This window comes from Myotis lucifugus, unplaced genomic scaffold (genome assembly GCF_000147115.1).
Source record: "Myotis lucifugus unplaced genomic scaffold, Myoluc2.0 scaffold_437, whole genome shotgun sequence".
NCBI classification, from domain to species: domain Eukaryota; kingdom Metazoa; phylum Chordata; class Mammalia; order Chiroptera; family Vespertilionidae; genus Myotis; species Myotis lucifugus.
The window spans coordinates 640,477-656,185 of NW_005871485.1; the positions used below are offsets into that span (position 1 = coordinate 640,477).

The 15,709-nt window shown below is 35.8% G+C and overlaps 1 protein-coding gene and 1 pseudogene across 4 annotated transcripts in view; one reads left to right on the forward strand and one right to left on the reverse strand.

The window, feature by feature from the left end:
• Positions 1-15,709, forward strand: part of UVRAG (UV radiation resistance associated) — a 274,963-nt gene that overhangs the window by 101,826 nt on the left and 157,428 nt on the right. For all 4 annotated transcript variants that reach the window (XM_006102885.3, XM_014468223.2, XM_023744219.1 and 1 more), the window contains one exon: positions 2,843-2,948. In XM_006102885.3, the coding sequence (XP_006102947.1) occupies positions 2,843-2,948 (106 nt within the window). The remainder of the gene's footprint in view (positions 1-2,842; positions 2,949-15,709) is intronic.
• The window catches only part of LOC102433524, a 3,291-nt pseudogene continuing 2,319 nt past the window's right edge, over positions 14,738-15,709 (reverse strand).

Sequence of the window (15,709 nt, forward strand, 5' to 3'; positions counted from 1 at the left end):
GTGCAAAGTAAGGGATATCAGGAAAAGAGGCTGAAGTATGCTGGGAGCACATCACAAAGAGCATTTTCTTGCTTTTAAATTTCTTCAGAGCCACCTTTGTAAGAGACTGTTACGATCAAGAGTGTACACATACACCCAGAGCAAGAGGCAATAGGATGGATTCGGTTGGATTCCTTAGGAGCTCTGAGGACATTGCAAAAAAAACCCTCATCTCATGAGCAAACTAGCTATAATAAGAGTTGCTCCCTTTTAGATGACCTAAGAAATCCTTAAGAACTGTCAGGCAACTTCCAAAAGTGCAGAATATGCCATGAATATTTTTAGTGCTTGGCATAATAATAATAATAATAATGTTGGCAGAGGTATTGGTGCCATCAAATTCCTAATAAATTAATATCATATATAGGATAACACTTAGGTTAGGATTGTTGACCAATTTTTAAAAACTGAGGTAAACTTTACATACAGTGATATGAGTAGATCTTAAGTTTAAATTCCTTGTATACCCATGTACCTTAATCAAGATACAGAACATTTTCCTCACCTCAGTTCTTTTGTTCTCCCTGGTCTCTACCAGTCGGTCCACCCCACACAGGCAACTCTTGATTGCTGTCACCATACATTACTTTTACCTGTTCTTGAACTGTGTATAAATGGAATCATACAGTATATTCTGTTTTTTTTCACTCAACATAATGTTTTTGAGATTCATTTATATTGTATCAGTGGTGTGTTCTTTTATTGCTGAATGGAATTTCACTGTATGGGTATTATTAATTCTTCTGTTTGATGGACACTTGGGTTGTTTTCTATGAACAGTCTTCTATAAACCTTCTTGTGGGCATGTTTTTATATTTCTTGAGTAAATACTTAAGAGTAGAAATTATGGGTCATAGTTTAGAAGTATGTTTAATTTTATAATGAATAGTTTTTCAAATGATAGTACTGCATACAAGTTCCAATTGCTCCATATCTTTGCTCCCATTAGATGTTGTCATTTTAATTTTAGCTATTCTAACAGGTGTGAAATGGTATTTCATTATGATTTTAATTTGCATTTCCACGATGATGAAGATGTTGAGCACCTTTTCCTATGCTTATTGGCCATTCTTATGTCTTCATTTGTAAAGCATTTCGTTTTTTTGCCCATTTTTAATTGGGTTGTGTTTTTTGTTACTGGTGTGTAAGAGTTATTTAAATACTCCAGACACAGCTTTTTGTCAGATTGATTTTTTGCAAATATTTTCTCCCAGTCTGTGGACTACTTTTACATTTTCTTAATGTCATCTTTAGATGAATAGACATTTTTTATTTTATTTTGGTAAAGTCCAGTTTATCCATTAAAAATTTTATGGTTAGTGCTTTTTGTGTCTTCTCTAAGAAATATTTGCCTACCCCAAAGTTGTAAGAGATTTTCCTATGTATTCTTCTAGAAGTTTTATGATTTTAGCTTTTATATTTACTGTGATCTTCTTGAATTATTTGTGAGTGCTGTGAGGTAGGGAATGAAATTCATTTTCTCCCTATGTTTATCTGGTGTTCCAGCATAATTTATTTAAAAAAACTTTACTTTCTCCACTCATTTGTATGGGTTCCTTTGTCCAAAATCCATTGGCCATATATGTGTAGGTCTATTTGTATACTTTTTACTCTGTTCCATTGATCTATTTTTTTATCTTTATGCCAGTACCATATTGTTTTGATTATATAGCTTTATAAAAATGAAAGCCTTGAAGTCTGGCAGGTTTCAAGTTTGTTTTATCTTTTCTAGATCCTTTTTTTTCTGTGTAAATTATTCTATCAGCTTCTTTTAAAAAAATATTTTTAATGATTTCAGAGAGGGAGAGAGAGGGAGAGAGAGAGATAGAAACATCAATGATGAGAGAGAATCATTGATTGGCCACCTTATGCATGCTCCCATTGAGGATCGAGCCTGAAAATGGGGCATGTACCCTGATCCAGAATCAGACTGTGACCTGTTGGTTCATAGGTTGATGCTCAACCACTGAGCCTCGCCAGCTGGGCTATCAGCTTCTTTATTTCCATCCAAAAAAAACCCCAGAGCCTTTTGGGATTTTGATTGTGATTGCAAAACTATTGACCCATATGTAGAAATATAACTGGAGCTTTGTATATTTACCTTCTATCCTCTGACTTTTAGTTCTAGAAGTTGTCTTGTAGATTTCTAATGATTTTCTACATGAAAATCACGTCATCTATAAATGAAGACAATTTGACCATTTTTAATATGCAAATGTATAAGAAATACACACACACACAAAGACACACTCACACACTATTGGAAGACAGAGACCAAGAAAAACCCAAACCTATGATTAAGCCAAAAAAGAAAATAGCTCGGTATTTTTTAATGTTGCTTGTTTCAATGTGGCTGCTACTTTAAATCAGTCTTCTTTAACTGAGGTCATTCATTTTTTTATGGATACCCATAAGTAATATTCACCCTTGATAGCAGTGATATTCTCCCGGTGACTTTAGCAATTCACTTAACTTCTCTTAGGCCTCAGTTCTACATCTGTAAAATGGTAGGATTTGACCAGATAATTTTCTAACGTCTCTTCCAGACTCCTGTGAGTTCTTTATTTTAGCTCTCAACGTGTCAGAGGCAGTCAGGCAGGTATAGAAAGGCTGATTTTAAAGCATATTGTGTTTCATTGTAAATACGCTAGAAAATTGTGAAATAGTTAGTTTGGGTTTATTATTAATTCTGTCTATCTTGGAGGAATTGTCTCCATTTCATTCCATTTACTGTATATCTGTGGTTCAGTGTTGAGAGTTTATAGTTAACTCACTTAAAATTTTCTACAACTTTTATTTCTAGGCTTCATAGAGCCCAGTGTGCAATTAAACAGACTCAGGTAACTGTTCAGAAAATTGGAAAAGAAATTGAAGAAAAACTAAGACTCACATCTACAAGCAATGACCTGGTAGGTTTTTGAAATATATTTACCTGTTTAATGTTCTTGATTTCTACATATAATCATCATATTCTTCTTATAGTAATTTCCTTCTCCCACCCCCACCCCCCCCCAAAAAAAAAAACAACTTTAGGTAGTTTTTCTTTCTTTCTTTTTTGTCTTAATGTTTCACTGAGACTTCTATTGGCATTTAAATGTTGGCAGTAAACTTTCACATCTGCTAATAATGTAACATACAAAGTGCCTGCCTTTTTCTGCTAGATGAAACTTTAGATTACATAGAAATACTTAGAAGATATTAAAAGCTACTTTATTAATGTCTTATAAATGTGAACTCTAGACATGAACTGTATAGTGAATGAAAAATAGCTGCCAGAAGAAAAACAAAAAACTTTAGACCTGCTTTAAAAGATGAATTTAAAATTGTTTGGATTGACCTTAATAAGCTGGTTTATAGACAGTGTTCTCTTTTGGGAAAGATTCTTTTAATGAGGCATTTCCAAAAAATAGAAATTCCATTCCAAATAGACAGATTTAAGATATTAGTATAATTATTGGTCTTTGTAGTGGAGAACAAAAATAATACTTTTGGAGTGAAGATTCTGTCTTTGTAAGTGGAATAGTGGTTATAATTAATAAATTGAGCTTTTTTTCAAAATGAAGCTACATGGCTATGGATAGCTTTTGATGAAATTAGTGCTATGAATTATGATGCTTAAAAAACATTTAAATCCTAAATGAAGTCCTAACTTAAATTTTGTAAGTTATTTGTTTGCACACTATCAACTTGGCAGAAGGCCTTATATCATACCCAAACAGAAATTTCATGTTACCTTGAAGTTTTGTCCAAGATAATAATTTAATAGATGAGCTATAGAAATGCAGCAATGCAGTTAACTTACACAGACTTCTCTCTCATGGAATCTGGAATTAATGGATGAAAACTTATTTAAACTATATAAATTTGCTGATTTTGATCTATAAATGTCAGTTTCATGTAGTTCAGCCTAATATATAAAATGTCTAGTGCTGTACCTGGCACATAGCAGACATACAAAACATGGTAGCTGCAATAACTATAGTAATAATACTTTACTTACTTTCTTGCCTATGGAAAATCTTTTATTTTGGAGGGGCTGTTAAACCACCTCTTGTTCAGTAAAGGACCAGATTCCAGGCCACAAGTATATTGGAGGAGGAGGAAAAACAGCTAATTTTAATCCTTTCTATATCGTACAAAATGCCACATTTTTAGAACCTTTGGGGAGAAGTTGATAGGTTTTATTTTTCTTATTTTTCCTCTTCCAAGTCAAGACTAGGAAATTACTTATTTTATTAAATAACTGCATATGCTTTGTCTCAGTAAGGAAAATGTATGTTTAATCCTGTTTTTCTAAATGTAAGTGGTGATATACAGAGCAAGGTGATAGAATACACGAGTTTAAAGAGGTCAGGTTCAGAGGTTCACAGTGTGTTTTTATACTGCCCAATCAACCTAGAAGGAAATCATTGGATTTTTTTGAACTGAAAGTGAACCTAGAAATCATCTAGTCCCCTTATAATCCCACTTAAAACCACACTCCCCTCAGTACATTCTGCCCCCTTCCTTGCTTTGTCTCCATAGTGTTTATTATCCTTAAACATGCTACATATCTTACATATGTATTTTGTTCGGCTGTAAGCTCTGTGAGGGGAGGGAGTTTTTTCTGCCCCTCCACCCCATATTCCCCAATGTCTAGGGACGTGTTTGATACATAGTAGCTTCTCAATAAATATTTGTTGAATTTAAGAACAAATCTAGTGTAGCCTCTTCTTATAAAAGGCCAGGAAAAATGAGGCCTGAAGAAAGGAAGCAATTTTCCCATATCTTTTGACAAGTAAAGACAGAAATTTTGGTTTATTTGTCTCCTTGGCAGAGAATAATTCCATGTACTTGTTAATGATCTACTTTAAGCTTTACCTGTAGCAAATTAGAAACTTTTAGTATTATCTCTTTTTTTTCGTTCCCTTTCCATATTGGCCCAATGTAATCATACTCCATTCCAAACATTTTCAGTGTACAAGAATTAATTTTAATTTTAGCATAAGTAAAAATAGAGTCAGAAGACATATATGATGCTGAAAAAATCAGACTACTTCCAAGATCAACTGTGTTATAAGAAATTGGGTTTATACTTGATGACTTTCAAAGATTTGGCATCTTCTCACGTTATGTCAATATCCAACATAATTTTTTGGCATTTAATTATGTTTCTCATGAAATTTCTGTGGTTGTCATCTGGAATATTTGCTTGTATGTTTTGGATTTTGTCATATGCCTTTCCTGTATCTGTTGTTTTATCTTTGATCTTTGAATGTAATTCAAGTTCACATTCCTGGGAAAGCCCCTCTTGTTAATGATGAATTATTTTTCTGGGTATGACTAGATTTAATTTGCTAAAAAATTTTAAAGGTTTTTTGCATCTAGTGTATTCATGAAGAATATTGGTCTGTGGTTTTCTTTTCTTGTAATCTTTTTGTCTGCTTTTGTTGTCAGAATAATCTTGGCCACATCTAGTAGTTGGGAAGGATTCCCTCTTCTGTTTTCTGGAAGAATATGTATAGAATTGGAATAATTATTAAATATTTGATGGAATTTACCAATGGAGCCATATGGGTCTGGAGTTTACTTCATGGATTTTGAACTAGGAATTCAGTTCTTTAATACTTGTAGGGTTATTGAAGTTATTTACTTATTTTTTTGTTGATCTTTACCCCAGGATATTTTTTCCCATTGTTTTATAGAGGGAGAAAGTGAGGGAGAGGGAGAGGGAGAGGGAGAGGGAGAGGGGGAGGGAGAGGGGGAGGAGAGACAGAGAGAAACATTGATGTGAAAGGCACACATCCATTGGTTGTCTCCTGCACCCACCCTGATCAGGGAACCAAACCCACGACCCTTTGGTATTCCAGTTGACGCTCCAACTACTGAGCATACCCACCAGAGCATTATTTATTTCTTGAGTGATCTTTGGTAGTTTATGCCTTTCAAGGATTTGTCCATTTCATTTAAGAGCTCAAAAAATTAATTTCAAATAGGTGTGTAGTTTTTTTTGGTTTTGTTTATAATTATACTAGAGGCCCAGTGCACGAAATTTGTGCACTGGAGGGGGCAGGGTCCCTCAGCCCGGCCTGTGCTCTCTTGCAGTCCGGGAGCCCTTGGGGGATGCCTGACTGACTCCAGTGGGGAGTGGGCCTAAGCCGTCAGTCGGACATCCTTAGTACTGCTCTGGAGGTGGTAGAGGCTCCCACCACCACCGTTGTGCTCGCTAGCCGTGAGCCCGGCTTCTGGCTGAGTGGTGCTCCCCCTGTGGGAGCACATTGACCACCAAGGGGCAGCTTCTGCATTGAGTGTCTGCCCCCTGGTGGTCATTGTGTGTCATAGTGACTGGTCGTTCTGCTGTTTGGTTGATTTGCATATTAGCCTTTTATTATATAGGATTGCTATAATGAGCATATTTTATATCTTTATTGGTCACTCATGTCTCTTAAGAAGTGTAGGTTTAAATATTTTTATTTCTTTAATAATACAAATATTTTTGCCCATTAAAAAAATAGACTATTTAGCTTTACAGAAAACTTGCAAAGAAAGTTTATAGTTTCCATATACCTTTCACCAGTTTCCCCTATATAACCATGTTACATTTAATGTGGTATATTTGACATGGTACATCATCACACCAAGAAATCAACATTGATACATTACTTAACTGTGAACTTTTTCCAGGTTTCCCCAGTGTTTCCACTGATATCTTAAAAAAAATGCTTTTTTATTTTACAACAGTTTTGTTTATTTATTTATTTATTATTATTTTTTTAAATATATTTTATTGATTTTTTACAGAGAGGAAGGGAGAGAGGTAGAGAGTTAGAAACATCGATGAGAGAGAAACATCGATCAGCTGCCTCCTGCACATCTCCTACTGGGGATGTGCCCGCAACCCAGGTACATGCCCTTGACCGGAATTGAACCCGGGACCCTTCAGTCCGCAGGCCGATGCTCTATCCACTGAGCCAAACTGGTTTCTGCGTTTTTTACAACAGTTTTAGATTTATAGAATCATTACAAAGATAGAACAGAGAGTTACCCTGTGTACCAGTTTCTCCATTATTAACATCTCATGTGGAACATTTTGACAATTAATGACACTGTATTGAGAAAGTATCCTTAACTAAAGTTCATCCTTTATTCAGGTATCCTTAATTTTTACCTAATGTCCCTTCTCTCTTCCAAGATATTATTAAGGAAACTACTACTGTAGTCACACTTTCTTAGACTCTTCTTGGTAGTGAAATTTTCTCAGACTTTCATTGTTTTTGATGACTTTGACAGTTTTGAAGATTACTCGTCAGGTATTTTATAGAATATCCTGCTATTGGGATATATCTGATGTTTTGTCATGATTAGACTAGGTTCTAATGTCCTTTTTTTGTTCCACTATCCAGTCCAGGATTCCACATTGGATTTGGTCATCATGTCTTCCTAGGCTTCTAAGATCTATGATAGTTTCTTATTCTTTCCTATTATTAAATCACCAGGCCTAATCACTATTTATATTAACCTGATCACTTGGTTAACATAGTATCTTCCAGGTTTATCTATTATAAAGTTCCCTTCATAAACTCAGGTTTTTGAAAGCATGATGCCATGTCCAACCTACACTCAAGAGGAGGGGACTTAAGCTTTATCTCTTGGATCTATACATATTATTTGGAATTCTTTGTGAGGAAGATTTGTTCCTTCTCTCCTTCCCCTGTCATCTGTTTACTTATCCAATCATTTATCAGTATGGACTTGTGTATATTTATTTTATTTTTAGGTTATAATCCAATACTATGTTTTTTTAATTTTCTTGCTCAAATTGTAGCATTGAGAGCTTTTCCAAGTTGACTTCTGTGTCCTTTTGACATGCTTTCACCTCTTTTTGTTTGTTTGTTTTAAAGTACTTCCTTAATTTCTGGCATTATATGACTTTACTCATCTAGTATTTTTCCTGTCTCAGGCCTAGAATCAGAGATTTCTCCAAAGAGTCCTGTTCCTTTCATTGGATAATGGTATTTAGAAACAAGATCTGAACACTGGATGTGCTTGTTGCTACTGGGTTGTAACTGTTGCTAGTCTCCCTCAGTGGACAGAGCCGATACATACAAGTATCTCTCTCTATATATTAAAATAAACGAGTTCATAAGAATATATAAAACTCTAACACGCCCTGGCCGGCTTGGCTCAGTGGATAGAGCATCAGCCTGCGGATTGAAGGGTCCCAGGTTCGATTCCGGCCAAGGGCATATGCCTGGGTTGCGGGCTTGATCCCCAGTGGGAGGCGTGCAGGAGGCAGCCAATCGATGATTCTCTCTCATCATTGATGTTTCTATCTCTCTCTCCTTCTCCCTTCTTCTCTGAAATCAATAAAGAAATATATTAAAAAAACAAACAAAAAAAACCTCTAACACCACAGGGTTCATTCTAGCCTCCCCCATCACTTTACTAGTATTTGTAGTATCTTTTTCTGATAGTGAGAAACCTGGCTCCGATTTTCTACAATTTCTTTATTTTTTTCACTTATGGTGTACATATAGTTTCAGATTTCTCCCCCTCATTTGTAAATGGGATTTTTGTCTTCTTCTGTTAGGGTGAGAGAGGGAGAGTTTTAGATTTATAGAACCCTTACAAAGATAGTACAGAGAGTTATTCCATATACCCCACCCCACCCAGTTTCTCTGTTATTAACGTATTACATGGAACATTTTTCACAATTAAAGAAGCTGTATTGAGAAATTATCATTAACTAAAGTTCATCCTTTATTCAGGATGGAGAGTGAGGGAGGGAGAATTTTTTTTTCTGGATACAAGTCATTTTTTGGTATGTATGTTAGGAATATTTTCTTCCAGTCTGTGGCTTGCCTTTTTGTGTTTTTAATGATGTTTTTAAAAGAGCAAAAGTTTTAAGTTTGATGAGACCCAGTGTATGTATGTATGTATTTATTTATTTAATGTGCCCTGCCAGGTGGCTCAGTTGGTTGGAGCATCATACACCAAAAAGGTTGAGGGTTTGGTCCTGATTGGGACGTGTATGGGAGGCAACAGATTCATTTTGCTCTCTGACATGGATGTTTCTCTTCCTCTCTCTCTCTCAAATCAATAAACATTTGAATGAGGATAAAATAAAATTTATTTTCTGGCTAGAGTTCTTTGTGTTTTTTACAAGAAATCTTTGCCTAACCTAAAGTCATGTAAATTTTTTCTGGTGTATTATTCTAGAAGTTTTATAGTCCGGGGCTCAGCATTTAGATCTCTGATCCATGTCAAGTTAGTCTTTCCCCATTTAACTGTTTTGTAATATTTGTATAAAATAAATTGATTATGTATGCGTACTAGAGGCCCAGTGCATGACATTCGTGCACTGGGTGTGTGTGTGGGGGGTTGTCCCTCACCCCAGCCTGTGCCCTCTCGCAATCTGGGACCCCTCAGGGGATATCCGCCTTCTGGTTTAGGCCCGCTTCCCACAGACCTAAGCAGGCGAACATCCCCCAGGGGTCCTTAGTGCTGCCAGGGAGGCAGTAGAGGCTCCTGCCACCGCCACTGCGCTTGCTAGCCGTGAGCCCGCTTCTGGCTCAGCAGTGCTCTCCCTGTGGGAGTGCACTGACCACCAGGGGGCAGCTCCTGCATTGAGTGTCTGCCCCCTAGTGGCCAGTGTGTGTCATAGCGACCAGTTGTTCTGCCGTTTGGTCGATTTGCATATTAGCCTTTTATTATATAGGATATCAATTTCTGGATTGTCCATTTTGTTCCATTGATATATATATGTCTATCTTTCACAAATACTGTACTCTTGTTATTTTAGATTGTCTTAAAACCAGATAGGGTAAGTTCTTTAACTTTGTACTTCATTTTTAAAAATTCCGTTCAGTTTTCCAGGTTCTTTGCATTTTCAAGTTGAATTTGAGAATCAACTCAGTTTCTACCAAAAAAAATTGCCTGCTAGAATTTTGATAAGGATTTATAGATCAATTTGTAGAGAATTGCATCTTAACTATCAAATTCTGTAATCCATGAATATGGCATATCTCTCTTATTTAGATTTTTCTTTAATTCTCTAAATAATATGTTGTATCACTGTAGAGATTTTGTGCATCTTTTGTTAGAGTTATTTTTAAGTATTTGTGGGAGGTGTTTTTGGGGGGCATGATTACAAATGGGATTATTTTTGAATTTTTGTTTCTCTTTTGTTTGCTGCTGCTATAAAGAATACAATTTATTAAATTTCATCTTGTAATCTTATTATATTAACTTTTTAGTTCTGATATTTATTTTGTAGATTTCTTGGGATTTTCAATGTAAATCATTGCACCTGCAAACTTGGACTGCTTTTTGTGCTTTATTTAATTTTTCTGTCTTATTTCAGTAACTAAGACATATAGTTACAATGTTGAGTAAAAGTGATAAAAGTGGAAATACTTTCCTTGTTCCTGATTATAGGGGAAGCCATTTCATTCTTTTTCCATTAAATACCTATAATGTTAGCAATGTCCTTTATTGGTTTTAGGAAGTTCCCTCTTATTCCTAGTTTCTGAGAGTTTTTATTGTGAATGAATGTTGAATTTTGTCAAATGCTTTTTCTGCATCTATTGAAATGTGATTTTCTCCATGATTCTTATCGTGAATTACATTGATTTAATTTCAAATGTTTAATTAACATTGCATTTCTTGAATAAAGCTGAATCAATTAATATGTAATCTACTTTTGTATCTTGCTGGATTTGATGTAGTAATAATTTAAGGGTTTTATGCCTATATTTATTAGAAATATTGGAATGCAGTATTTTAAATTACTTTATCAGATTGGTATTAGGATTGTAATAGCCTGGTAAAATTATTGGGGCAGTGTTTCTTTTTCCTATCCATTTTTACTAGAAGTACAGACCTCCTGGATTTTAAATGTTTTCTAGTACTCTGCCGAGATTTACTATCTTTTTATGCATTATGAGGATATTTTACTTACTTTTACTCAGCATTTTGAAATAGTGGCTTTAAAGTTTTTGTTTGATACTTTGAACATCTGGATCATCTCTGGTTGGCATATGTTTGTTGTCTTGTCCCTAAAGAGTAAGTCACATTTTTCTGGCTTTTCATATACTGGGTAATATTGCATAGTATCCGAGACATTGTGCATATAATCTTGTGGAATCTCTGGATTTTGTTACTTTGCTCTGAAGAATATAGATGCTTTTATTAGTTAGTTAACTTGGTTAGGCTTAAAGTACACTCAACATTGGCTCAGATTTTAGTTCACTACTTTTACACTTAGGCACAGTAAACATGCATGTTTGCCTATGTATTTGGGGTGTAGGATTTAGTCAAAGAATCAGACTGAATTTAAACAGAATTTGGGTGCCTGTTCTTGGCTTCCTTCATTCTGGTTACCTTGATTGCCTTATCTTTTCCCCTTGGTTCCTGTGACTAGAAAGATAGTTATCTTTTTGCTGGAGTTTGACTGCAACCACCCTCAGGGCAAAGCTACAGAAAAGGGGACACCAAGCCAGCATGGCTCAGAGGTTGAGCATTGACCTATGAACCAGGAGGTCATGGTTCAATGCCCAGTCAAGGGCACATGCCTGGGTGGTGGGCTCAATCCCCAGTGTGGGGCATGCAGAAGGCAGCTGATCAAGGATTCTCTCTCATCATTGATGTTTCTTTTTTTTCTTTAATTTTTTTATTGATTTCACAGAGGAAGGGAGAGGGAGAGAGAGATAGAAACATCAATGCTGGGAATCAAGCCTGCTACCCGGGCATGTGCCCTTGACCGGAATTGAATCAAGCCTGCTACCCGGGCATGTGCCCTTGACCGGAATTGAACCTGGACCCTTCAGTCCGCAGGCGGACACTCAAACTAGCCAGGGCTCATCATGGATGTTTCTATCTCTCTCTCCCTCTCCCTTCCTCTCTGAAATCAATAAAAAAATATATATTTTAAGAAGCCACAGAAAAGGGCAAATTCACTCTGCATGTTGATTGCCTGCACCAGGTTCTAAGTCTCCTCTGAAATCTGCCTGCCATTGATTCCAAAACTCTCAAGTGGTAGCTTTTTGTATTTTATCTAGAATTTATAGCTATTATTTATGGGAGGACCAGTTTGTACTCATTCTCATATCAGAAGCAGAACTCCTGGACATCTTGTTATGATACACTTGTTGCTTTATCTTCCTAGCTGGACCTGAGTTCTAGTGCCACTGAATTTATGAAATTAATAGATTGGATTAAATATCTAAGGATGTGTCCCCCTTTCTTAGTGGTTGAGTAGGTGTAGGTGCAATAGAAACAACTTAAAAAATGACAGAAGCAAATTTGTTGACTTATGGGACAACTGCCAACTTTTTTCAGATTGTTAATTACTTTCAATTTTTGTGGGAAAACTAATATAGATGATTATGCCCCAATTCGCAAACCATTTGTCTTCAAGACCTCTTTACATTCTTATAATTTGTAAAGACCTCAAAAACTTACATCTATTGATAATGTCTAGGTTAATAAAAGATCAATAATATTTCACATTTACTTCTGCAATCTATCTGTTGTGGTATCACAAATCTTATAGGCTCTGGAACACTCCACTATACAGTTAAAAGAAAATGAGAGTGAAAAACGAGATAATGGCTTAGTATTATGAAAATATTTTTGATGTCAAAGACTATAAAATAGTCTTAGGAACTCTCATTGTTTTCTGGACCATGCTTGGAGAACTGTTGCCTAAGGCTTTTTAGCTCCAATGGGATCTGTGAGAACAAAATTGTTTCCTTTAATATATCATTAGTCTGTCATTCTGAAATGAATCTTTATCCTTGCCCATCACTGTCTCTGTAAAGACCCATATTAGGAATGTGTGTGTTTGCAAATAGATGAATGCATCTGTGATTTTCAGGTCAGTGTTGTATAAAAATACTAAAATCCAATTAAAAGTGATTCATTGGAGATGCACATTTGACATTAACTATACATAAAGTAAACAGATAAATAGAACACACAAACCCGTTAGAAGATACTTATGGAACATTAAGATATTTGAGCACTTGCCTTAGATGCATTAGAAAGGATCAGAACCAGATCCCACTTGGTCAGGGTTTGTTTACTGTACTCATCAGAAATTAAAGCCAAGAATCCTGGTTTTGAATGACTTGATATATTTTTGTAAATAGGCCAGTTTCTGCACATGGACCATAACACAAACACACTATACACATGCCTTCCTGTATTAGTTTAGTATTTAGAGTAACTTGTACCCTCAGTTCTTTGATTTTAGGAAACATATCCTAATAGTGTGTGTATGCTGGAGTAGTAGAGCAGATTGGCATATCTTTGTGTTCTCTGAAGAGCTGTCTTTTCTTATATTTTCCCCCCTGTCCTCGTAGAGTTCAGTTTATATATTTTGTAGAAAAAGTCAAGTTAAGGAAATTAAACACTTACCTCTTTGTGGAAAAAGATTGCTTCCCAAGAATTTACATATTCATTTCCTCAGTGATCTAAAAACACCCTAGGGCTTCCTGATCACATTATTGACAAGAAACAAATTGCTCCTTGGTTCTTTTTTCTTTAATGATAAGCCATCTATTTGACTTTTGTCCGTTTTTACAGTGGGTTGGCAGAGTAAAATGGCCTTTGTCTCCAGTAGACCCAAGCTCTTAGAAAGCAGAAACCATTTCTTATTTATCTAGAAGCACATAGTAGGCACTTCATTAAATGTTTGCTTTGTTCAGGAGAAATTGATTAGGAACATTTTATATTTCCTAGAGTTTTCCTGTCAAATAGAATAATGATAATTGGAAATAAGCTTCTCTGCTTGTTTTCTTGGCTTGAATGTTCTTAACAGCTCATGCCATCTGTTTAGAATCAGTATTTCAGAGATGAGGAAGAAAGCATTTTGGGTGAGAAATGATAGCTATAAAGTACTTTATATACAACTGCCAAAAGTCATTTTCCATGCCCATTCCTTTAACAAGGCCATACCATTACTCATCTTGCTGAGTGCCCATGATTCCTCATTGTATGCGAATCAAATAAAGATGCTGACTCTATTTTAGTGTTCTCTACCAACTTATCCCATGGCTTAGTAACTTACTCAGTTTACTTAATGGGACTTTTTTCCTTTTATAGTTTAATTGGTATATATCTTAGGACAGAGACAAGAGTTTATTAGGTGCAGCCAAATTGCTATTTCGGTAAGATTTATGTCATGGAAAATCAAGGAAGGTATATTGGTATATTATTGACACTATTGATAAACACCAGGAGAAAAGGGCACATCCATTTAAAATGCAGTAATTGCATATGAATGCAAACATGTGTAAGCACATACATATTCATTGTGGGGGTAGGATTTCAGATTTTATCTGGAGGAAAATTCTGGCAAGGTATCTAGATTAAAAGGGAGTTTGAATAAAGTTCAAACCTTGGTTTTATAGGTTTAATTGGGAAGTATTTTTATGGAAAGATAAGTTAACAAACTATAGCAAAATTAATTGTGTCTCTGGTAGATGTGTCCAAGATTTGTTTTATTAAATGAACATTCAGTAAAGTTGACTTTTTTGGAAGTATAGTTCCATCACTTTAAAAAAATAAACTTTATTATTTAGAATAGTTTTAGGTTTACAGAAAAATTGTGCAGAAAATTTCCATTTCTCCTCTTTGCCCCTCCCCCAGCTCCCCCCCCCCCCAATTTCTTTGTTATTACTATCTTACATTAGACCGGTACATTTGTTACAATTGTTCAATCAATATTAAGGCAGGCAATCTCTTTGGCATTTTTTACACCAAGCTTTTGGGTAGCTAGTTGGTTGCTGAGTTCTTTAGCCTTCTTAAGATTCTACTTTCCCACAGCCTGGTCTATGCTTCTCTTTTTTTTTTTTTAATTTATAACAGGAGGTTCAAACTTGTCATTGACTCCAAAATACTGAGTAAATTCCTTCCATTGGGTTTCACTTGAGAACTGTTCACTATGAGATTCTTCTTCATTCTTCAATTTACCTTTTCTGGAACATTTTCTTTTCTTTTTTTCCTTCTGAATCTTGAAGTTGAAGTTTTCTGTTCAGAGTGTTTATTATGTATTTCTTGAAATTTATTCCACATATGTAAGGGAATTCTACAAGGACACTCTTCATATGCATTTACAGGTGCCTTTCCTTTAGTTTATGGTCCATCTGTAGGGAAATCTGAGATAGCTGTTTCTGTAATAGTCCCATCTTTATCTTCCTGGAAATGAAGTTCAGGGTTCTCTAATTTGTCTTAATCTTCAGAATTATACTCAGTATCACTTTCATTTAGGCCAGGAGGTAGCTGCCCACTCCACGTCTTTTTTTAGGTCAGGTGCCAGCCACCTTGCAGCCATTTTAAGTGTAGGGCATAAGTTTTAATTTTAATGAAGTCCAACTTACCAGTTTTTTCTTTTATGGATCATACATTTGGTATCCTCCTATATAATAAAAGGATAATATGCAAATTGACCAAATGGCAAACGACAGGTTGCTATGACACGCACTGACCACCAGGGAGCAGACACTCAACACAGGAGCTGACCCCTGGTGGTCAGTGCGCTCCCACAGGGGGAGCACCACTCAGCCAGAAGTCGGGCTCATAGCTGGTGAGCGCAGCGTTGTGATGGGAGCCTTTCCTGCCTCGCGCAGCACTAAGGATGCACTGATGCTAGGCCCACTCCCAGTGGGAGGTGTCTAAGCCGTCAGTC